This window comes from Ictalurus punctatus, chromosome 13, assembly GCF_001660625.3.
Source record: "Ictalurus punctatus breed USDA103 chromosome 13, Coco_2.0, whole genome shotgun sequence".
NCBI classification, from domain to species: domain Eukaryota; kingdom Metazoa; phylum Chordata; class Actinopteri; order Siluriformes; family Ictaluridae; genus Ictalurus; species Ictalurus punctatus.
In genome coordinates this window covers 27,257,776-27,282,500 of record NC_030428.2, presented here as the reverse complement: position 1 = coordinate 27,282,500, position 24,725 = coordinate 27,257,776, and the positions used below count along the sequence as shown (strand labels likewise).

General features: G+C 40.1%; 1 protein-coding gene across 4 annotated transcripts in view; it reads left to right on the top strand.

Annotated features, from left to right (window-relative positions):
- The window catches only part of afap1 (actin filament associated protein 1), a 93,606-nt gene extending 70,185 nt beyond the window's left edge, over nucleotides 1-23,421 (top strand). For 2 of the 4 annotated variants that reach the window (XM_053685205.1, XM_017483561.2), the window contains exons 7-17: nucleotides 4,481-4,564; nucleotides 6,013-6,088; nucleotides 12,181-12,330; nucleotides 14,027-14,238; nucleotides 14,347-14,492; nucleotides 14,907-15,042; nucleotides 16,434-16,554; nucleotides 18,372-18,536; nucleotides 18,986-19,176; nucleotides 19,317-19,481; nucleotides 21,013-23,421. In XM_053685205.1, the coding sequence (XP_053541180.1) occupies nucleotides 4,481-4,564; nucleotides 6,013-6,088; nucleotides 12,181-12,330; nucleotides 14,027-14,238; nucleotides 14,347-14,492; nucleotides 14,907-15,042; nucleotides 16,434-16,554; nucleotides 18,372-18,536; nucleotides 18,986-19,176; nucleotides 19,317-19,481; nucleotides 21,013-21,039 (1,473 nt within the window). In that variant the 3' untranslated portion in view covers nucleotides 21,040-23,421. Of the gene's footprint in view, nucleotides 1-4,480; nucleotides 4,565-6,012; nucleotides 6,089-12,180; nucleotides 12,331-14,026; nucleotides 14,239-14,346; nucleotides 14,493-14,906; nucleotides 15,043-15,633; nucleotides 15,829-16,433; nucleotides 16,555-18,371; nucleotides 18,537-18,985; nucleotides 19,177-19,316; nucleotides 19,482-21,012 lie in introns of all 4 variants that reach the window. The other 2 variants (XM_053685206.1, XM_017483563.2) reach the window with 2 other exon arrangements.
- Nucleotides 23,422-24,725: the final 1,304 nt, after the last annotated feature.

The window sequence follows — 24,725 nt, the reverse complement described above, 5'->3', positions numbered from 1 at the left end:
TTTTCCCTCCACATCTGTTTTCTTCAGTTTCCCAGCAGCATTGTTTCTCGCCTCAGTAGCGGACGCTCTACAGCGGTTATAACGATCATCGCAGGACTCCGGTGTAGCCCTGTGAGCGCTCGATCATCTGTTTATAAGCCTAAAGGGTTGGGAATGCACCACTGATGGGTCAGGTCTCATCAAACACGGACTTAGGACCTTTAAAAACATCACTGTTGCCAAACTGCTGTAGTATAAGAGGAATAAAGCACTTTATGGAAAGGTATAGAGAGGTTGGGTGTGATGGAACAGCATTACCGTTACCACGAACCACAAAGGTGGATATTTCCCTATACCAGCACACCCCCGGAGTGTTTTATTCCTCTTACACTAAAGCAAATCGTCACCGAGTTCAATCTTTTATTTATTAAAGATCGACGGTTTTCATCCCTTTAATATCTGCAAAACAAGTTCGGTGCATACTCAGCCATTTTATTTATTTATTTATTTATTTATTTATTTATTTATTTATTTTTGATGAAGCAGAGTCTGCTCCTCATCTGCGTGTGGTCATGAGGGTGTGTTTATTGATCTGTGGGTGTGAAAGCCTGCCTTGCCACGGTCTGCGTTTTGGAAAAGAGCAAACCCGAATACGTTGCGTATCGAACGCGTACTGGAGCGATGAACGCCGGCGTTTTTACAATCCCGCAGAAACCCATCCCACGCCCTTACTGTCCGTCCCAACGCCATCACGTTTCATTCACACGCTCTTTGATTTGTTTACGCAGCCGGTCATGTACACACCATCAGGGAAGACACGCGTGTTCTCTCGACATCGTCAGTACTGTAATGTGTGAGTGAATACACTCCCCATGTGTGTGTGTGTGTTGTTGGAGCTTACATTTTCTTCTCCGTCCCTCCTTCACTGTCGCTCGCCATCTCTTTTGCTTCTAGTGTGCTAGAACTCAACCGCTCTCATATGAGAGCCAGGAGAAGGAGTGGTAGATGTCCAGAGGGAAACGTTCTCAGTCTTTAACAGTGGAGTTGTTGGAGTTGGACACAGAAGTGATGATGCTGGGGGGCTTTGGTACTTTACTAAACCTCCATCTAGTAATTATTAGCCTTATTATGTCTTGTTTATGGAAAATGTTCGCCTGACTTGTTGATAATTCGTTCCAGGACTAATTCTCTTATTAGATGTGTTCTGTGTTGTTGTTGTTTTTTTTTCCTGCTTCAGCTTTTTATTTTGTCTACAGCTCCTCTGATCCGGGTCTTTGGCCAGACACATGGAGGTCTCTCTCTCTCTCTCTCTCTCTCTATATATATATATATATATATATATCTGTCTTTGTTTTCCCTTCCCTATCACCTGTCTCTCCTCTGGCTGATGTGGTAAGACGTTGCCATGTGTGTGTGTGTGTGTGTGTGTGTGTGTGTGTGTTTGGAACTGCCGCTTCAGTTATATGGACATGCTGAGTCAGAGCTTTGTGGATGCCTGCTTCTGCACCTTGCTTTGATTTGCCTGGCTATGTACCATGTGTGTGTGTTAATGAGTATGGTGACCTTAATCGCTGCCCTTGTTAAATGCTGAAGAATTGGGTCGCAAAAAAAAGGCTGCGGGCCATTTTATAATCAGAGTTGTTTCTTAAATCCGTTTGTTAGATTAGATTATGCGGAGCATCCGAAATCACATGTCCTGGGGTGCGTGTCAATCAGCGCTCTAGCTCCCTAGGGGCGAGTCGGGGCGCCGGTAAGGACCCTGGCGCTCGCTATACACTGGGACACTGATGACTCGATTTCCGGCGACATTTTCGAATACGTACTCTGGCATTTATCAACAACAGGCAGGACCGATATCTCTCTGGCATTATAGTTGATATAAATCTGTTAGCTTAATCACGCGCGTTTCCGTCACGGTACTTCAAGCAGGATCGTAGGCGCGATAGTGGATTTTTAAAGATCATTAAACACTCAAAAGTCGTTAGACTCGAACAAACCGTACATAGAACGTCAAATAAAGTTCAAAATAGCTAACGTAAGCAGTCATTCGCGAGCCACGACGATAACAAGCTGCTCACGTTGGAAGACGACGTCGGCTCAGAGTTCGCCCGCCATTTTGTTTTTCCAGCTGAGAGACTTCGGAAAACATGACGTCACTTCCAGTAAGGGAACACAGCGGGCGTCCATGCCGCCTGGTTTTTGCGGTGCGTCGTGGGATTTTTTAGGGAGCGAACGTTCCGGTGCCCTGGAAGGATTTTGCGATTGAGACGGAACTTTAAAATGGCCGACGCCCTGATCTAAACTGGGCAGCCGATTGAGACCCGCCCGCTGTGATTGAGCCGTTACTATGGAAACGATAACGCACATTAATAAAACCTGCACTATTGTCAGAGCTGCTGTTAGAAGAGAATCAATCGATACCTTCTGAACAGTGCTGTGGTATAAAACATTGCAAACAGACATTTATTCCTGTCTAATAAACATTAGAAGAATTTATCTCAACACAAGGTGAAGGTGGCATCAGTAATGTTCACATCTGCTAAGAGGAGAAACTCTCATCTCCACAGAGTGGCACCACAACCAATCAGAGCAAGGGGGCGTCTCTTCTCGCCTGTCGATCATGTTGAGTTTCAGAACACGTTCAGGTGTTTAGGATGAAGTTTAGGGGCGTGGCTTTGGAAGGACCACTATGAAAGTCCATTAAAGTTGCTGAACATCGATTGGAATGATCCAATCCGTGCATTCAGGATATAAAATGGGAAGAACATATACAGACTCCTTCATGTCCATCTCCATTTTGTTAGTAACCGTCGAACCAGCTAACTGTAATGAGTGATGTATATTTACCGCCTTAAAACTGTAAGTGTAAGCAAACTGTACAGTCAGTGACTACGTTTACATGGACAGCAGTAATGTAATTATTGACCTTACTCTGAGTAAGATAATAATGTGATTAAGGTGTTTACATGAGTGGCTTTTAGAATACTCCTGTCATGTTCCCGTTTTACATGTTATTGATCATAATTAGATTAACAGCCCGCGTCATTACGTCCCCGCGCCACGCCGTCCGACGTCCCTCCAGAATTTCACGTATCGACATACAGTTCGTCCTCGTTATGGAACCGTATACAGTTCTGGGTGTTTTTATTTAATTTTTTACGAACGCTTCAAGTGCGGTTAATTATTAGTCATGCTGTACGTGCAAATAGACGACTGCTTGAAGCGGTGGGTGTGTCCCGAATCGCGTACTTACCTACTGTATAGTAGCCGAGATACATGTATTTCTCCCCACTACCGGCCTATAGCAGGCAAGTATGCGGTTTGGGACGCGGCCGAACTCTCTTGTTTGCCGTAAAGCTGCCGTGTGTGATCGTGTCCTGTCGCAAAATGCGGTGAAAACGCTCACACGACGTTCATAACGTGATTAAGGTGTTTACATGTCTGTAATGCACGTCCATAATACGATTAAAACAGGAGTAATCCACCTGTCTTAATTCGATTAGAGTTTAATTAGATTATGACCTTAATTAGATTAAGGTTGCTGTTTACATGGTAGTTTCTTAATCAAATTATGGTCTTAATTAGATTAAGAGTGGATTATTGTTGTCCATGTGAACGCAGTCAGTTATAAAGTTAACAAGTGAATATATGTGTACATCGATCGATGTAAAGTAAATACTGGTATATGCAGTATAACTCATTTAAAGATAAAGAAGTCCTTCCGTGTTTACTCTTCATGCTGTGAGCAACCATGTTGATTTGATGTCACTTGCCGGACTCTGGGTTGAGGAGACCGTCCTGACTTCCTGCGTTGAGGGGGAGTCGGTCTTGCTTCTGGCATTGTTCGTATGAAGTGATGTTTTGCATAAGAAAACCCCCAAAGTTCATTATTAAAGTTTTTTAAACGAAATTTATCGACATACAAATCCATGAATAAAAACGACCTATTCATCAATTCATTATTAAATAAAAACAAAAACATTATTTATTTAACATTTGTCCCGAGCAACTTACCGATGAGGAAATACAAGCAAAGCAAAACAAAAAACTTAATTTTCATTATTAAAAACGTCAAAATTCATTATTAAAGAAAATTGTCAACATTCATTATTTAAAAAAAAAAGCATACATATGTTTTTGTTGCTGTTTTGGTGGTCTGTTTTTTTTTTTGTTGTTGTTGTTGTTTTTCATTACACTGGTGTTGTCTGCCTCCTATTGAACACATAGAATGTGTTGTAATGGCAGCAACCACCCCAAAGTATAGCCAGTGGTGCCAATACTTTAAATCTTTCTGACGATACTGGGAATATCGACTGCAAACTTAAAAAGTTCCTACAGATCATTCTTCATACCCCGTATATTGAGCATATCCTGTACGTACTGTGATTAGGAAACAACTCTGAAAGCCCATCGCTACTCATTACGATCCTGAGTAACGTGTGTGTGTGTGTGTGAGAGAGAGATACAGCCCACTGAGTGTGTGTTCTGTTTTCTGTATAAGGTGATGAGAGAGGTGTGTGCTAACGGGAATGGAGCAGTGGACTCTGACGGAGCCTCTTCCGTTAACAAAGCCGACCTGGAAAAGGTAAAGTCTGCGAAAACGAATGGATCGTTATACAGTGTATCAACGCCGTAATTATCTACACTTACTACCAAACAGATGCTTTTTAGTCTTTTCTCTGTAATGAAAAAATAAATACAAATAAAAACTCATAATTAAATGCAGTTGTGACAAATTAAAGGGTGTTAGTTGTGTTAGTAAGGTGTCGAGCCACAATTAGCTGCAAGAACCGTTTCAGTTTGTCTTTACATCGATTAAATACATCTGTACAACAGTTGTAGTTTTGTTGTACGTTGTAAAGTTCTCAGGTTTGAGGTATAAAACTGCAAGTTTTATAGTATGTTGTGAAGCTTTGCAGTATATTATAAATGTGTAATATGTTGCAAGGTTCTTAGGTTTGTGGTTTGTTGTCAAGTTTTATAGTACCTTGTAAAGTTGTAACGTTTCGTAGTATGTCGTGTAGTTCTCTGGTTTTACATTATGTTGTAATGCCGTAAAGTTTTGTAGTACATCCGGTTTGGTAGTATGTCGTAAAGTTTTGTATTATGCTGTAATGTTCTCGGGTTTTGTAGATTGTTGTAAAGTTTTATAGTATGTGGTAAGGTTCTAAGGTTTGTAGTATGTTGTAATATTTGGTAGTACATTGCAAAGTTCTCAGGTGTTGAAGTATGTAAAGTTTGTAGTGTGTTGTAAAGTTCCTGGTTTTAGAGTTTGTTAAAATGGTTTGTAGTATGTTGTAAAGTAGTAGCATTTTGTAGTATTCTGTAAAGGTATCGGGTTTTGTAGTAATGTTTAACATTTTGTAGTGTATTGTGAAGGGGTAATGTTTTCTGGTATGCTGTACAGGTCTCAGGTCTTATAGTGTGCTGTGAAGTTTCATAGTATGTTGTAAAGTTGTAAGAATTTGTAGAGATGTTGTAAAGTTCTCACGTTTTGTAGTATGTTGTAAAGTTGTAAGAATTTGTAGTAGGTTGTAAAGTTCTCGAGTTTTGTAGTATGTTGTAAAGTTCTCGAGTTTTGTAGTATGTTGTAAAGTTTGGTAGTACATTGTAAAGTTCTCAGGTTTTTCAAGTAAAGTTGTAAGATTTTGTAGTACGTTTACAACTTTAAAACCTACTACAAAAAACTACACTCAGCAGATTACACTCACCTGGTATTGGTGATTGTTAATACACTCACTTTGTATCGGTGATTGTTGTAAATAAACACTTATAATGCATTCTGTTAACAGTTCATAAATGCATTATAAACATTGTTATCACCTATTTCATAAAGCATTATAACCATGTTCGAATGTAAGAATATATTCATAGGTCATTGGTTATACATGCAGTCTTCATAGAAAGTGTTACACCAACATTTGTTCTTTAATTTGTCACCCATCTGTATATTCACACTTTTTTTTTTACACAATTGAAAGCCACTGGCTGGGTATTTGTGTATCTGAATCTGTTATTTTATGACTCTTGCAGAAGTTGTCCTGTGACAGACCAAGTTCTGATGGAGAGCCCAGTCATGAAAACGGCATCTCAGATGGAAAAGATCCAGGTAAATCTCTCGACATCAATAAATGTGCACATCTACAATATCGAGTCATGTAAAGCATGCAAAAAACATTACTATACTTTGTGTTCGTCACAGTTTTAACTTTTTCTACTGTGTATTGTGGTGGTGTGTACTCGTGGAAAAAAAATTACGGTTCTGTTGTGTTGCTGAACCAGTACTAGGAATCACATCCGTTTTATATTTACGTATATATTGCATCCATAAGGAATTAAAACATGTTGTTATAATTATTAATGAAAATGTGTTACAGCATACTACACAACTTTACAACTTCAAAACACGTTACAAAACTTACAATCTTACAACATAGTACACAACCTTACACCATACTACAAAACTTTACAACATACTACACAACTTTACACCATACTACAAAACTTTACAACATACTACACAACTTTACACCATACTACAAATCTTTACAACATACTACACAACTTTACACCATACTACAAATCTTTACAACATACTACACAACTTTACACCATACTACAAATCTTTACAACATACTACAGTATGTTACATAATACTACAAAACTGTACAGCCTTACAACATACTACAAAATTTTTACGTCATGTTACAAAATGTTACAACTTTACAACATACTACAAAACTTTACAACATACTACACAACTTTACACCATACTACAAATCTTTACAACATACTACACAACTTTACACCATACTACAAATCTTTACAACATACTACACAACTTTACACCATACTACAAATCTTTACAACATACTACACAACTTTACACCATACTACAAATCTTTACAACATACTACACAACTTTACACCATACTACAAATCTTTACAACATACTACACAACTTTACACCATACTACAAATCTTTACAACATACTACACAACTTTACACCATACTACAAAACTTTACAACATACTACACAACTTTACACCATACTACAAATCTTTACAACATACTACAGTATGTTACATAATACTGCAAAACTGTACAGCCTTACAACATACTACAAAATTTTACGTCATGTTACAAAATGTTACAACTTTACACCATACTACAAAACTTTACAACATACTACACAACTTTACACCATACTACAAAACTTTACAACATACTACACAACTTTACACCATACTACAAAACTTTACAACATACTACACAACTTTACACCATACTACAAATCTTTACAACATACTACACAACTTTACACCATACTACAAATCTTTACAACATACTACACAACTTTACACCATACTACAAATCTTTACAACATACTACAGTATGTTACATAATACTACAAAACTGTACAGCCTTACAACATACTACAAAATTTTTACGTCATGTTACAAAATGTTACAACTTTACAACATACTACAAAACTTTACAACATACTACACAACTTTACACCATACTACAAATCTTTACAACATACTACACAACTTTACACCATACTACAAATCTTTACAACATACTACACAACTTTACACCATACTACAAATCTTTACAACATACTACACAACTTTACACCATACTACAAATCTTTACAACATACTACACAACTTTACACCATACTACAAATCTTTACAACATACTACACAACTTTACACCATACTACAAAACTTTACAACATACTACACAACTTTACACCATACTACAAATCTTTACAACATACTACAGTATGTTACATAATACTGCAAAACTGTACAGCCTTACAACATACTACAAAATTTTACGTCATGTTACAAAATGTTACAACTTTACACCATACTACAAAACTTTACAACATACTACACAACTTTACACCATACTACAAAACTTTACAACATACTACACAACTTTACACCATACTACAAATCTTTACAACATACTACACAACTTTACACCATACTACAAATCTTTACAACATACTACACAACTTTACACCATACTACAAATCTTTACAACATACTACAGTATGTTACATAATACTGCAAAACTGTACAGCCTTACAACATACTACAAAATTTTACGTCATGTTACAAAATGTTACAACTTTACACCATACTACAAAACTTTACAACATACTACACAACTTTACACCATACTACAAAACTTTACAACATACTACAGTATGTTACATAATACTGCAAAACTGTACAGCCTTACAACATACTACAAAATTTTACGTCATGTTACAAAATGTTACAACTTTACAACATACTACAAAACTTTACAACATACTACACAACTTTACACCATACTACAAATCTTTACAACATACTACACAACTTTACACCATACTACAAATCTTTACAACATACTACAGTATGTTACATAATACTGCAAAACTGTACAGCCTTACAACATACTACAAAATTTTACATCATGTTACAAAATGTTACAACTTTACAACATACTGCAAAACTTTACAACATACGAGAAAACCTTACAACGTACTACAAAACCTTATAACATACTATAAAACTTTACAACATGCTACAACAATTAAACCTTTACAACATACTACAAAACTGACAACATACTGCAAAACTTTACAACTTTACATCACAGAACAGAGCTTTTAGAACATACTAAAAACCCTTAAATCTTACTACAAAATCTCACAGGTTCATGACATAATATAAACCGTTACAACTTTACAATATACTACAAAACTTTACACTTTTCATGGTGACAAGCACAAAGTGCATTAAGGACATAACTGGTCCTCAGGAAAATGTATTTAAGCCAAAAGATTTAAGGTTAGGGGTGACTACTGCAGTAATCATTATGTCAGTAGAAGATCCTCACAAAGATAGACGAACGCATGTGTGTGTGTGTTTTTTTGTGTGTGTGTGTGTGTGTGTAGGAGTGGGCATGAAAGTGACATCATTAGAAAAGAACCACCGGGTGGAAAATATTCACATGAACAGCCAAGAATAAAATTCTACCATTAACGGTTAGACTTGAAAAAAAGCATGCTGTCTGGGAATAAAACTCTGAGGAACACGAACGAAAATTGAATAATCGCTGCTGAAGAACAGACGCACATCTCGATTGGCAAGTTCGATTTGACATTTAGAGCATTTAGCAATCCGGAGAAACTTGTAAGTACTTTATAGTCTGAATTTTAAAAAAAACAAAAAAAACATGTCCCCATGCTAGTTCACTAGGCCAGGGACTAAGAATAACATCAAGCTAGAACCCTATTAGAGGAGGTGAATCAATATGGTAAATGGTCTGCACTTATATAGCTCTTTTTCTCATTCGCCCATTCACACACACACACACACACACACACACCAATGGCTGCAGAGCTGCAAGGCGCTAACTTACCATTGGGAGCAACTCGGGGTTCGGTGTCTTACCCGAGGACACTTCGGTATGTGGAGTCACGTGGGCCGGGAATCGAACCGCCGACCCTACGATTAGTGGACGACCCGCTCTACCACAACCGCAAAGTGTGAATACGAATGAAAACACACATGATAAGGGGTTATTATTTTCTAAATATAAGTATCAAGTACTCAATGAAGAGGTAGGTCTTTAGCGTTTGTTTGAAGTTTTCTGGCCCGGTATACAGTATTTCCTCCATGAGAACTCACCCAGATGCTAGTCAGCACAAGTGTCGTTCTTCCACTGACCGTGATTCTGTCGGACATCTTACCACGTGACCGGCGCGGTGCTTCAAAGACGGTTGGAACGGCTCGGCTAGCTCTCTGTGTCTCTCCATCAGATGCAGTAACCCTAGTGTGTGGTATATTCCATGGTAGTAAAAGTTTCATCGAATTGAATTACTGAAAGAGGAAGAGTGACGTGTTCCAAGCCAAACTGCATCTAGGTGGAAATCGTACATAAATAACAAGTTTAGTGTAATTTACAGCCAAGACTAGAGGAATTATGTTTGATTGTCCAACCTTAAACACCCTCCCTACGTTTAAAATATGTCACAAATCCCCGAGCCGCTTTACGGCGCGTCTCCCGAGCGGAATACGTACGAGCTGATTTTGACGAACTCCATGTCCGTTTGACGTTGATGTTTCCTCCATATAAGCGATGCCAAAGACAAGACCGGGGGATGCTCTGTGAAAAAGATAATTGGATTCTTTTTATCCAGTCGTCACTCAGGCGCGGATTAAACCTCCGTCCGCTTCAGGTCTGTGGAATTTCAGCCTGTGGATTCTAGGGAAGAATTGTCTAATGGGGATGAATTCCAGTGCAGTTAGATCTGTGCAGCTAGCATGATTTGTGTGATTGATTTTCTTGTCTCGTAGCCACAAACCAATATTAAAGCGGTATTATTCTTAAAGTGAATACAGATGAATACAGAATGGCTAGGAGTGAAGGGGATAGATCAAAAAACAACCAGGAAATGTGTTTTTTTGTTGTTGTTGTCGTCCGTCCGTCCCCCCCCCCAAATCTTTGAGACCCTCTTTTTTTAACCAGCACCCTCTAGGACCTTGGAGTCCATTTTAACACCTACCTACAACCTGGTAGTCATTCTGACAATTATCTGACCGGAGAAGCGCTAACCTCATCGTCCAGCCTTATCTAATCTCACGTCTGCGAGTGTAATGACCGCTCCAGATGTGCCTTCGTCACAGCAGTGCCCTGCCACCGCCCTCACTTTGACGAGGAAAAGAAGACGTACGGGGAGGAGGCATAGAGAAACGGCTCACCGCATGGATTCATTCAATTAACCGCATTCTTTCCAGCTCGTGCAACTGCTCGGACGACGTGGAATCAAATTAGTCTGATCGCTGAATTTTTTCCTCGTGTTCAAACAGAGAGAAATGCAGTGGAAGTCCTATAAAAGAGGCTGAATTGCTTTTGCATCTGCGTCTCTGGTTTCTGCCCTCAGGCCTGGATCTGCTGTAGCGGGGATCAGCGCACACATGAGCTTAGCTTTAATTAAAGAAGTCGCCAGCACAGATGTAATCTTCTTAACTCAAATGTCTCGATGGTTTCCATGTCCCAGCCATGTCCTTCTTCTCCTTCTTCTTCTTCTTCGCTATTTCTGTATACGTGCGTCCTCACCGACTAACATTTTTTCCCCCCTCAGTATACACCATTGTGCAGTTGAATCCTGGATTCTGATTGGTCAGAAGGCGTTCACAGGTCTATATTAATGCGCTCGTTTTGATACACTTACGTTTCTATAGTAACAGCTCATTCACAGGGGCTTGTACGGTGGACGCACCACACGACCTCGTTTTTAACAAAGCAGACTGTGTGAAGTTTTCTCCGTCTTCTAAGGAGACGTTTAATCAACGTTCACGGAAGGAGTCTCCAGCGTCAAAGTCGACGTTTTCCGACATCTTCGGGACAGAGGGGTTTACGGTTTCTGATCAACATGTCTGTACGCGTTTAAAAAAAAAAAAAAAAAGAAGACATTTGAATCTTATTAACTTCAGGAGAAAGAGAAAAGAGAGTGACGACTGGTTAAAGTTGCTGTCATTTCAGTGAGAACAGGAACTTAGACATTAAATGTAGCTATAAACCGATAAAAAGCGTTGTTTTAATAAATACAATGCGGGATTGTTGGCAAGTTGCCGCGGTATAAGAGGAATAAAACACTTTGAGACACGCGGTTATAGGAAAACAATCAACTTTGGAGTGGTACCCGTGTCTCTGCTTCATCACGCTACCCTGTTGTTGATTATTTTCCCATAGCAGCATGACAAAGAGTGTTTTATCTCTCATACAGTACATCATACATACACATCATCATACACAGAAAGTATCTTTAATTTTTTTAAACATTTCTATTGAAGCTTTTCTGGCTCCTCTCAAGCTTTCTTCCTCATATCGCTGATTAGGGATCTAAATCAACATCTGGATTTCTGTAAAGCTGCTTTGTGACATTGTTTATCGTTCCGAGTGCTAAATGAACTTGAATTGAATTGTAAATCACTTTTAGCTCATGTAATTTTTAGCACATTGTATACGGTTTAGAAAAAAAAACAACAAAAAAAAAACGTCACGATATGTTTTATCACGTGTCACGGTTTCATCATGGTTAAGGGGTTCACAGATCTTGTACTGTGGCCTAGCGCATAAGACGTGCACTTGAGACGAGCTCGGACAATCTGGATGTTTTGTCACAGGTAAAGGAAAGAAGAACTCGAAGTCTGAACAGAAAGGCACAGTGGGGAAGGTGGCAGGGAAGAAAATCACTAAGATCATCAGCCTGGGGAAGAAGAAGCCATCCACGGACGAACAGACGTCATCGGCGGAGGAGGACGTCCCGACCAGCGGTAAGACCAGAGGACGAGGTTAGAGAGATCATCGTCGTCATCATGAGAGAGAACGGGATATGGTTTTTAAGGATTTCTCAAATATCTAATAACTTTGTTTTTATTTTCATCGACAGCTCATTCGTAGGGACTTGTGTAGCAGACGATCCGTAGAATTAAATTCTAATAATAATTAGATTAAACAAATTTAATTAAGAAATTGTAGTGTTTTCTGCGAGGAGACATTTATTTACCACATGCAGATGTTCCGCAACGTCAAATGTAACTACAAATAGATCAAAAGTATGACGTTGTATGACATTTTAATAAATAGATATTGTAACTGTCGCCAAGTTGCTGTGGTATAAGAGGAATAAAACACTTCAGAGTGTGCTGGCCTAAGGTAGGAAAATAGGAAAATAATCAACTTTGAGGTAGGTTTCATCACACGTGTAGAGCACTAGGTAGGGTTTACAGCACACCTACTGTATGTAGTACACTATAGGCCATGCTTTCTGGGAAGGAGGCGCAAACTCCTTCTCGTGTCAGTCACACTGACATTAGCCAGTCACACTGACATTAGCCAGTCACACTGACATTAGCCAGTCACACTGACATTAGCCAGTCACACTGACATTAGCTAGTCACACTGACATTAGCTAGTCACACTGACATTAGCCAGTCACACTGACATTAGCCAGTCACACTGACATTAGCCAGTCACACTGACATTAGCCAGTCACACTGACATTAGCTAGTCACACTGACATTAGCTAGTCACACTGACATTAGCTAGTCACACTGACATTAGCCAGTCATGAGCATCTGTGCGCTCCTGTAGAAGACACAGCACGAGCAGCAGCTTGAAAAGATGCGTTTGGCTGGTTTCATGTGTCTTGGAGGAATCACATCAGCTGGCTGCTTTAAGAATAATATTAGGAAGGAAAATTGCACAAACAAATGTATTCATGAATAATAATAACTAGATAAGTAACGACAAACTTTGATGTTGGCTTGACAAAGCCAGTGTGAAAGTTTAAAATAGTTATCACCTAAATATTAGTTAACTAATAATTATCACCTAAGAGAGACAGATAGATAGGGTGCCAATACTTGTAGAGTTGATTAGATAGATAGATAGATAGATAGATAGGGTGGCAATACTTCTAGAGTTGATTAGATAGATAGATAGTTAGATAGATAGATAGATAGATAGATAGGGTGGCAATACTTCTAGAGTTGATTAGATAGATAGATAGTTAGATAGATAGATAGATAGATAGATAGATAGATAGATAGATAGATAGATAGGGTGGCAATACTTCTAGAGTTGATTAGATAGATAGATAGTTAGATAGTTAGATAGATAGATAGATAGATAGATAGATAGATAGGGTGCCAATATTTGTAGAGTTGATTAGATAGATAGATAAGGTGCCAATACTTGTAGAGTTGATTAGATAGATAGATAGATAGATAGATAGATAGATAGATAGATAGATAGAGAGGGAGAGAGAGAGTGCCAGTACTTGTAGAGTTGATTGGATAGATAGATAGATAGAGAGGGAGAGAGAGAGAGAGTGCCAGTACTTGTAGAGTTGATTGGATGGATAGATAGATAGATAGAGAGAGAGGGAGAGAGAGAGTGCCAGTACTTGTAGAGTTGAGTCCTGAACTCTTGACATGTATTTATTTTCCTCTCCTCCGTCACCACCAGGCTATCTGAACGTGCTGTCCAACAACCGCTGGAGAGAGAGATGGTGTCGGCTGAAGGATAACCAGCTGTTGCTGCATAAGGACCGGGAGGATCTGAAGACGCACATGGCCTCGCTGCCCCTGCGTGGGTGTGAGGTCATCCCCGGGCTCGACTCCAAACACCCGTTTGCTTTTAGGCTGCTGAGGAACGGGCAGGAAGTGGCTGTGCTGGAGGTGAGAGCCCTGGTGTGTCTGTCATTCACTCTAATGATGAGCTATAAGGGCCGACTTTAACGTGTGTGTGTGTGTGTGTGTGTGCGCGTGCGCGTGGGCGTCTCTCAGGCCTCGTCCTCTGAGAGTATGGGTCGATGGTTGGGGGTGTTACTGGCAGAGACGGGCTCTACGACAGACCCTGCCACTCTGCACTACGACTACATAGATGTGGAGACCACCGCCAACGTCATTCAGCTGGCCAAGCAGTCCTTCTGGTGAGGAGCAGAACCCTGTCCTACATCTCTGGATTTTATTTATTATATTATATATCATATACAGTATAGTGTGTAATGTTTATGGAAGGATATATATCGCATAATATATAGTATAGTTGTATACTTATACTTGTAAGATAGACTTTGCTTTATGCTTTATTCACCCCAAAACAAGAAACAGCGGGGGTACAAACTTTTGCACTCTGGGTTTGTAGATCTCTTTAGATGAGTTTTCATTATAACACTCTTTCATTCTTTGTGTGCTGAGATACAAAACTAGTCATTCATATATATATATATATATATATATATATATATATATATATATATATATATATATATGTATATGCAGTCTGTATGTCAGTAAGTATTCGCACCCGTCCTGTTGGAACGTTATGGTGTTGTTTTTCCCAGTTTCACCAGTAAGCGTGCCATTTCTCCCAATCCGTACCTGGATAACCCACTGAACGGTTACGCCCGGCCCTCAGGTGTGGCTCTGCACTATGATGACGTTCCCTGCATTAACGGATCGGTATGGTTTCACACACATGTACGTCTGCTTCTCTCTCTCTCTCTCTCACACACACACCACACACACATACACACACACACACACACACATGATTGTCTGCTATCCTCTCCTCACCTCCTCCTTCCTCTTAATTCTCTCCTTTTTCTTTCCTCTCTCGTTCTCCTTTTTTCCCCTCTCTCTCCCTCTCCTCTCCTCTATCTCTGTCCACTCTCCCCCCTTCCTCAACTCAACTCTGCCACCTTCATCTCTCTTCACCAATCTCTCTCTCTCTCTCTCCCCTCACTTCCACTTCTCTCTCTTCTTTCTCTCTCTCCCTGTTTCTCCTCACCCTCTGATCTCTTTTCTTTCTCTCTCTCCTCTTCCTCTCCTCTCTCCTTCTCCTCTCTCTCTCTCTCTCTCCCCTGCCCATCCTCTTTCTCTCTCCTCTCTCCTTCTCCACAACCTCTCTTCTCTTCTCTTTCTCTCTCTCTCTTTCCTTCATCTTCATCTTTTTTATTTTCTCTCTCTTCCTTGCCACTTCTCTTTCCCTCTCCTCTTTCTCTCTCCTCTCTCTCTCTCTCTCTCTCTCTCTCTCTCCTCTCTCCCCTCATCTTCTTGCTTGCCTCTCAGAAGGACCCACAGCTCGGTTCTCTCGAGGCTCACTATGAGAACGATGAGCTCTATGAGAACATGCCTTCCCCCAAACCAGAGACTCGCTCCTCGTCCAAAATGATCTGGCCTCCAGCTTCCTCTGGCCATTACAAAACGCCCGTCTCTTCTTCCTCAGCTTCCTCTTCCTCCGCTGCTAACACTACTACCTCTCAGGTGACTAACACAGGCTCTCGGCTCTATAACACTTCCTAACTTTTCTCGGAATCCAGGACCTAATTATATTCTCTTCGTAAATACTCATCTGACCAATCGGATGTATTCACTAGATGCTTATAATAACAGTTCAGGTGTGTGAGCGTTAGAGCAGGGCAGGTAGAAGTTATCTAGCAAGCTACCAACGTGGGATTTCAGCGTTCATCTGTATCCAGACGTCCAAGAGAGCCTTCTCTGGATGGGAGGAGCATTCTCTCTCTCCCCTGTCAATCAGAATGGCACTAGCCACTAGAGGGTAGATAGCGCTTTCCTCCAAGCGTGTTACGCTGCACTGTGTAAAGATGCAGAGCAAGCAAAAGCTAGCGCTTGCTAGTGAGTGTGAACTGGGAGAAAATTACTAGAAGTGAGGCAGGAAAATATCATTTATTTCTAAATATATAAATATGTATGTGATGTTTGGGGGGGTGCAAACTTTTGCACGTTTGACTGTATTAATAGATCTTTTATAACTTAGACTTCATTACTGATGTTGTTTAATGATCACTTACAGTGTGTGTGTGTGTGTGTGTGTGTGTGTGTGTGTGTGTGTTCAACCTGTCAATCAGATGAAGGGAAAGAAAGCCACGATTGTCAACGGTTTAGCTGCCAAACAGAAGCTGGACAAGAACCAAGCCAAAAAGACCAACGGAACCAATGGCTCTGCGCCGGTGAAACGCAACAATTCAAGTAAGAGAACATTCCTGAACAAAAAGAAGCCGTGTTGAGGATATTTTCACAGACGTTTACCCCGAGCAGACTTCATGTCTGGGCGCGTGACCCTACTTATTCAACCGACGCTTTCTTTCTAGGAAGGCCTGAGTGGAAGAATGATAATTGCAGTTGTGGGTTAATGTTGTCAGGAGTAACGCTGCTTAGTAAACTCGGTCACCCCGAATTCACCACCAGAGACGGGCACTGAGTCATACGGCTCCAGATCCGCGTCCTCGTCCGCATCCGCATCCACGCAAACACTCACAACTGTTAACGGTTCACTCTCGTAAAAAAAAAAAAAAAAGACCCAGTCTGACCTTCTGTAAAACGTCTGTAAAACATGTCTCTCCACTGAACTCCTTCAACTTCTCAAATACCCTTTAGTCATTTATAGTTATTTAGTATATTTATATCCTATGGACACTTTTTAACAGTTTCAGCATCCAAAGTTCAGAAAAGTTCAGAGTGACGTCAGGCCTTTTATTTATTTATTTATTTATTTATTCATTCATTCATTCATTTATTAAATCCGGTCACGTGCTGTGGTTTCGAACATGATATCGTATATAACGCTAGTAAGAGTGTTGTTATGATTTGCAGAACCAAACAGGATAAATGTCTAAACGTTTCGGTTGTCTGAAAAGAACCGTAATGATTTTGCGCGAAGGTAAAACGTCCTCGGACGTTCTATCACCGAGCAGACGACGAGGCGACGGCGCGGGACGTACGTACACACACGCTAACGTAGCCTTTTACGCACGTTTAGCGCGTGTACGGATGAAGCGAAGATGTCTTCGTTTGTTCAAGGCGTATTGTACACCGCTCTACACCGCACCCTTGTGGTCAAACTATAGGATTGCAAGCTTGAAGAGACGTCAAAGCTGCTTATAATGATGCGATGAGAATTTTATTCAAGAAACGTAGATGGCATAGTGCGAGTGAAACAGTGTTTTCACGCCGTCTTAAGGAATGTCACGTACGAGTTCATTTGCCGGCAAGTCTGAAAATGAAATCGTTGTGGGCTTATCAAATATAGGGGTCAGTACTATACACGACGGATCCAAGACGTTGGTACTGTTGCATCACACTGATTTGTGTTTTAATTGGACCCAGAGTGTGTATTAAAGTTTTGGATTGATTGATTGATAAATACGGAGATTAACACCATGTTGAATCGTGAATATTCAAGGTTAGTGAGTTAGTCGCTAATACTGTAGCTAGGTAAACCTTGTTGTCCGGAGATCGCAAGTTCGCATCCCTATGATGTCACAGCCGTCCGTGAGGACCCGAGAGAGCAAAAGAGAGCAAAATAACCTTTGCTGTCTGGGTGGGAGGAGCATACTCTCTCTCCATTGTCAATCACGAGCCAATAATGGGTGTCTGTGATCTCATGGATGTGGAAGAGGGCGGATAGCGCCTTCCTCAGAGTGTGTTACACCGCGCTGTGATCGATGGCTTCACGTGTCTCAACGGAAGTACGTGACAGCATTCAGTTTCCCTAGTTGGGAGTGTTTTTTTTTTTTTTTTTTTTTTTAATGTAATCTTGAAATGGATTGTAATACCAAAAAAAATAAAAAGTTGAATACATATTTTTATATAACATTAGATCTGATGAATCCTTTCACGCAAACTCAAGCCGCTGCACTTCAAGTACAACATTCTAATCGGTCATTTTAAATTCTGTAAATGCAGCCTTATTCAGGAAGGAGTTTTAGAGGATAAAAGTCTTTCTAAGTGTTATTCTGATCATTAATCCAACCCCCCCCCCCCCCCCCCCCCCACCTCCCCCGCAGGCGTGGATCAGTATAAATACGGGAAGAACCGAGTGGAAGCGGACGCTAAGAGACTCCAGAACAAAGAAGAAGAGCTGATGAAAAGAAAGCAGGAGATCCGTAACCGTCTCACTCAGCTGAAGAAAGACAGGAGAGACCTGCGCACCGCCATCGAGAACAGCACCGGTGAGGACAACGAACTCACGGCATCACGGCCCGGGTTCACACACGGGACGGGAAATGAAAACAAACAAACAAACAAATAGGATTAGCCTCTCAAAATAAAATATAAATACTTACAGCCTGTCAGGAGTGTCTGTAAAACCCAGATCAATGCCTGCAGTGAGAGCATACGCTATAGTATCAGTAGGATAGACTACTATACAGTAGGCACAAGATGAAAAGCAAACGTGAGGATTTAGGACTGATGCTGGTACACGAGCGCCACCTAGAGGTACTACACTGTAATTTTTGCCTAAAATAGAAAGTGGATGTGGGGTAATCAGGGAGCTGTGTGTTCCTGCTGTTATGATGATGTTTAGATGTAAGATGTAAAAGTAAAAAAAACATATGAGTCAGGAATCTGGTTTTCTGTGTGTGTGTGTGTGTGTGTGTGTGTGTGTGTGTGTGTGTAGGTAAGCGCTCTCAGGCCTCGCTGACGGAGCGGCTGAAGAAAGTGGAGGACGAGTGTAAACTGAAAGAGGAGGAGCGAGTGAACTTGGAGCTGGAGCTGACGGAAGTGAAGGAGAGTCTGAAGAAGGCTCTGAGTGGAGGAGTCACTCTCGGACTGACCATCGAACCCAAGACCAGCAGCTCCAGTCCACAGGTCCGTACCATAAAGGCTATAAAGTAGAGATGATCCTGTATAGAATTCGTGTCAACTCTGGACTGTAGGATTTCAGCTGTAAGTGTGTATATGTGTGTGTGTGTGTGTGTGTGTGTGTGTGTGTGTGTGTGTGTGTGCAGTCTCCGGTGCTGGTCAGGCGTACGGTTGATAACTCGCCCATCTCCAGCTGTGACACCAGCGACACCGAGACCTGCTCACTGCCAGTCAACAGCGCCTCCTTACTGCGACGCCAAGTACCGCAGAAAAACCCTCCAGTGCGGGGCCATGTGCTCAGGAAGGCCAAGGTCAGTTCTGTCTCACACACACACACACACACACACACATCTTTTTACACACGTCATATACAGTATGCCCAAGAAATGACTAACACAACTACACTTTTGCTCTCATTACTCATTAAAATGCAAACACACATGAATATGCATGACTATGCAAATTAGGGGCGGCTCCATGTCCTTCTGCCATCTTAGTTCCAAGAGTGAGGAATGTCAGAATGTCAGACTGGAAAACCCTTCACGTGATCTTTCCTGAACTGAAACATGTTTCTCTTTTGCAGGAATACAATTCTAGCATTTAAAAAAAAAAAAAAAAATTTTAGAAAATCAGATTTTAAGATTTCATTCCATTGTGTAGAAGTAGCAGCTGTCTCTAAATAAAATGTAAAAGTCATAAGTACAACTCTGTCTGTCTTTATTCCCACCTACAGGCGTGTTCCTTAAACTGGCTCTGTACCTTTAACTGATTCACTCAGTAACTACTGCATTAATATCCTTTTGACAAGAAGAACATTTTTAAAAAAAAATGTCTGTCATCAGATCAGCTGCTTCTAATCAGAGTCTGTTATTAAAGTCTTTTAAAAAATGATGATACGTTTAATTTAATGCGTAGAAAAATAAATAATTTAATTGATTTATTTAAATTGTTTAGAAATAGCACTAGGCTACTTAAGAAGGTAAGATAATAATAATAATAATAATAATAATAATAATAATACATTAACAATAAAATTTTTTTTACCATTTTGCAATTTTAAACATTCTTTATGAAATATTTCCATCACATCAGCTGCTTCTAATCAGAGTTTGTAAAGAAATTGTTTTAATGATCATGATACTTTTATTTAATGTGTAGAATTTCTTTTTTTATTTTTATTTATTTATATATATATATTTATATTTTTTTACAAATTTTCTTTATACAAAATATTTAAAATAACAGATGTATTATTTAAAATTGAAAAATAAAATTAGCCGCTTCCCGATCAAAGTTTTGTAAATTGTTTTTGTTTTCTTTTTCTTTTTCAAAACGTGTTTAAAAATGACGCGTATGTGTATTTCGGGTAAGTTTATTCAACGTGTAGAATAATAAATGAAACACCAGATAAATCCTACTTTTAAACATCTATTTAAGACGGAAAGAAAAAAAAAGGGGGGAAATAATCAGTTATAATTTTTTTTTTTGACAACTTTAAATATTTAGTGTGGAATTTCAAATCAGATTTATTAGGGTTTTACAGGAAAAAAAAAAATCAAAATGTTCTTTAAAAATGATGCCGATACTTTGATTTAACCTGCAGAACAATAAAGTATTTAAAAATGTTTCTTTTTATATTTAAAAATCTTTTAACTAAAAACAACCAAAACCAGTGTCTGTCATATCAGGACTTAAAACATGTTTAAGATCTAAAACACCACACTGCAGATCTTTAATAAATGTATTACTTTCTCCTGTCCGTGTGTGTGTGTGTGTGTGTGTGTGTGTGTGTGTGTGTGTGTGTGTGTGTGTGTTGATGTATGATCTGTTTTTGCCTTGCAGGAATGGGAGATGAAGTCCGGCACGTAAACGCTCGCTTTCAGCTTCTTTATTATGATCGTTATTATTATTATTATTATTATTATTTTTGTTTTCCTGTTTGTATTTATTTAAATTTGCATACCGGAGTGATCGAAAGCGCGTCGACCGAAGCCGAGACGCATCACGACGCAGAAAACATCCGACTGTGAGAACAGGACCGGTCCCGGGAGCTGGCGTGTACATTATACCGTTAAAGCGTCATGTGGCGTAAACCTTTCTGTTTCGGGGTTTATTTCCTGTCCCATCGGCGCGGCCAGTTCAGCCGTCGATAACGTCGAGCTTCTCGGCTCTGCCAGAAACCGCCATCCGACGTTTTTAAGGGGAAGAAGAGGAAAGAAAAAGAAAAACACTTTGAAAGTATTTATTTGTAAATGTTTAAATGCAAGCCTTGCTCTATGTGTTTGTGTTTATATTTAAAGCTTTATACAGCGTTTTATTTGGCCTCATGCCAGGTCCCGACTTTTGTTTTCATTTTTTTGCTTTGCTATTGAGGGCTGTTATTATATATATATATATATATATATATATATATATATATATATATATATATATAAATGCCAAGGAAAATCTGAGCTTTGTGCTCATTGTTTAATTTCAGCACATGTAATAGGAACGCTGAAGAGGACAGTGTAGTAGAGGCGAGGCAGGGCGAGGCACTTTCTGTAAAAACAGCTTGCTTGGAGGGATCTTAAAAACCTTCTACATTTAAAGGAGCCGTCTGTAATCGCTAAACCTCGTTTTAAAGCCTGCAAATGTTAAAACTGCGGTTAACACCTGAGTAAAGAGCAGTCCCTCCAGGATTTCGCCATTTCTCGGTCGCGGAAATGAACGCGAAACTCCGTAATATTCGAGAGGAGCGTGCGATCTGTCAAAACCGCCGCAGATTTCCCGCAGATTCGGGATGAGACGCGTCAGGTGACGCCATCACGACACGCGTTCAGCCGAAGCCCTGTTCGATTCGCGCGCGTCGAACGCGAGTACAGCTAAAAGGGTCTCGTTCAACAACACGCGAAGACATCGCTGCGAAAGGGCGCGCGGAACGATTCCGTGCGATCGGTCGCCATTCCGCACACTCGAGCGGTTCTCCGCAGAAAAAGCACAAAAATCTCCGCAGATTCCGCATCGCAATTTTCTTTTTAAAAAGCCGCAGCAGAATCAAGCATTTTTAAAATTATTTTTTATTTTTATAATTACGCTTAGATCATGCACCGTACACGTCGCTGTGTAAGTTGTCACCATGGAAACGATAACGTATTAGAACGAGCGCGTTACACGTGAACGTAAACCTTCCGAGCTGCCGTTACAGAAAATCAACCGACGCCTTCAGACCAATCGCAATCCAGAATTCAGCAGCGCTGTGGTTTAATGTCTGATCTCTGACCCTGTGTGGCGGCGTGACAGACGTGGGGGCGGTGCTAAAACGTTCGTCACGAGGTCATATCGAGGTTTCTTGAGGTATGTTCTTTAAAGAAGTATATAGACAGCTTTAAACGCTATAAAAACACCGCGTGTGATCCCGATGTCAGAAAAACGTGTCCCTGCTTCGTCTACAAGTTTCTTCTGCTCACGTCGTCGCCATGGAGATTAGCGTTACGACGGCTGTCCTCCGTGCTACAGCTGCATGGTTTGATCAGACCTGTGTTATGTTTCGTTTCACTGGTGCTTTCGAGTCATCGCTTAAATCTGGTGAGATTAACAGAGTAACACTCGGTGCTTCGTATAGAAAGAAGAAATAAGCGACTTTTAGAGACTACTGCCAGCGTACTCACACTCCAGGCACATTTATTATTATTATTATTATTATTATTTTCCAAACTCACCTGGTTTCTTGTGTGCTTCTCTTGCGATTTTTTTATTTAACAAACACACATTTTAATCAAATGTAAATATACTCTCATTTGGGGTTTTTCACTGATGTCAGTCCCGTGAGTCTGCAGTCCGCCCGTGTGAGGGGAAAGAGTCCGTACTCTCGTAGGAGTAATACTCGAGTGACGTTTCTCTCAGCCTCACCGGCGAGTAAACGTGTTCCGTCTTCCTGAAACGTCTTCGATACGAGTAGAGCGTCGGTCTGTCTGTCTGTCTGTCTGTCTGTCTGTCTGTCCCTCGCACACAATAAGAGACCAGCGATGTCATAAATGTGAACCGTAATAAGTATTGTTGGGGAGTGGGAAGGGTCAGAGGTCAAGGTTTCGGGGTTCAGGGGTGGGTGGAGGGTTTTAGGGTTTAAAAAATAAAAAATAAAAAAAAAAGCAACTTTGTTTTTTGCACCTTAAAGACTTTTTCTACTTTGTTGTTACTTTGCTTACTGACTGTTGCTGACTCGGCGACAAAACCGCTGTACACAGAAATAAATACTGCATTCAAGCTTGATGTGTTTGGGGGTTGTTTTTTTTTTTGTATCTGCACCACACACACACACACACACACACGCTTTTTACACACTTCATATACAGTACTCCCAAGAAATGACTAACACAACACTAACACTTTTTGCAAACGCAAATGAATATGCATGAGTATGCAAATTAGGGACGGCCCCATCCAAGTATCATGTGCTAAACATATCCCGGATATACCACTACACACTGTATATATCTATTGCAGTGGTTCATGCCAAATCGTTATAACAATAATGCCTTGACTCTTTTTTTTTTTTTTTTTTTTTAATTCCAGTTTTAAAAAATATAGGACCACTGTGAACATTTTATTACATCAGAAACAAACATGTGTGTAACATCGGTGAGTTAAAAACCAAAGGAATATTCCTCGCACTGACCCACCAGTCCAGTGGGGAGTGTCGTGCTGTCGTAGTGTATGAAAGCAGGAAAAAGAGAAAAAAAAACTTCCCGCCGTCATCGTGATCGTTGTCATGAACCGCATCTCAAATCTAAAACGCCGTTCAAATGGATTTACTAATCTAGAAAAGTCGGAAGACTGGTACACAAAACGAACCTTTTGGTGAGTTTGAAACGTCAAACCCTAGCTGTGATAGGAAACCCGGGTCAGTGTTCGTGCTCAATAACGGGCTAGAATACCACGCGAGTATTTGAGATTTAAAACACGATGCTAGTTTGTTTAGCTAGCTTGTTTACTTTCCATTTTTTCTTTTGCTGAACCACTCTAGTGCATTGTCATTGTCTAGGATAGTGAATGCTGAAAGCTTTGTCATTCATTAGCTAGTTAAATTTGAGTAAAATAGTAGTGGCTTGCTTGTGATTTGCGTGTCCCATTGCTAATGTTCATTAGCATTCGTTCAAAATTGTTATTAAGAACGATCGAATTAGCAAGACAGATTATAGGACGGTCTGAGTTAGCGAAATATTACCTTCATGACAGCTGGATCCGACATCATGAAGCTTGCTGTCAGCTCTTGTCATCGGTTAAAGATATTTCCCTTATTACTCTTGAATGTTTTTTAATTGACTTTCAGTAAATTGTTCGTTCCGTACTTTTACTTGAGTAATATTTTCACACTGAGCCATACTTGAACCCCCCCCTGTACAATATATTTTAAACTGAGCCACATGGTCTTAGATTTCATTTGTAATATCCATGTAATTACAAGCAAGCTCCACCAGGAGGCAGGTCAGAGCTGGAGAGTTCCAGCACAGCAGGTCTCCATGTCCACTTTGGGGATGGAGGGAGAAGTGGAGTTCTGAAAGACATCCATAACG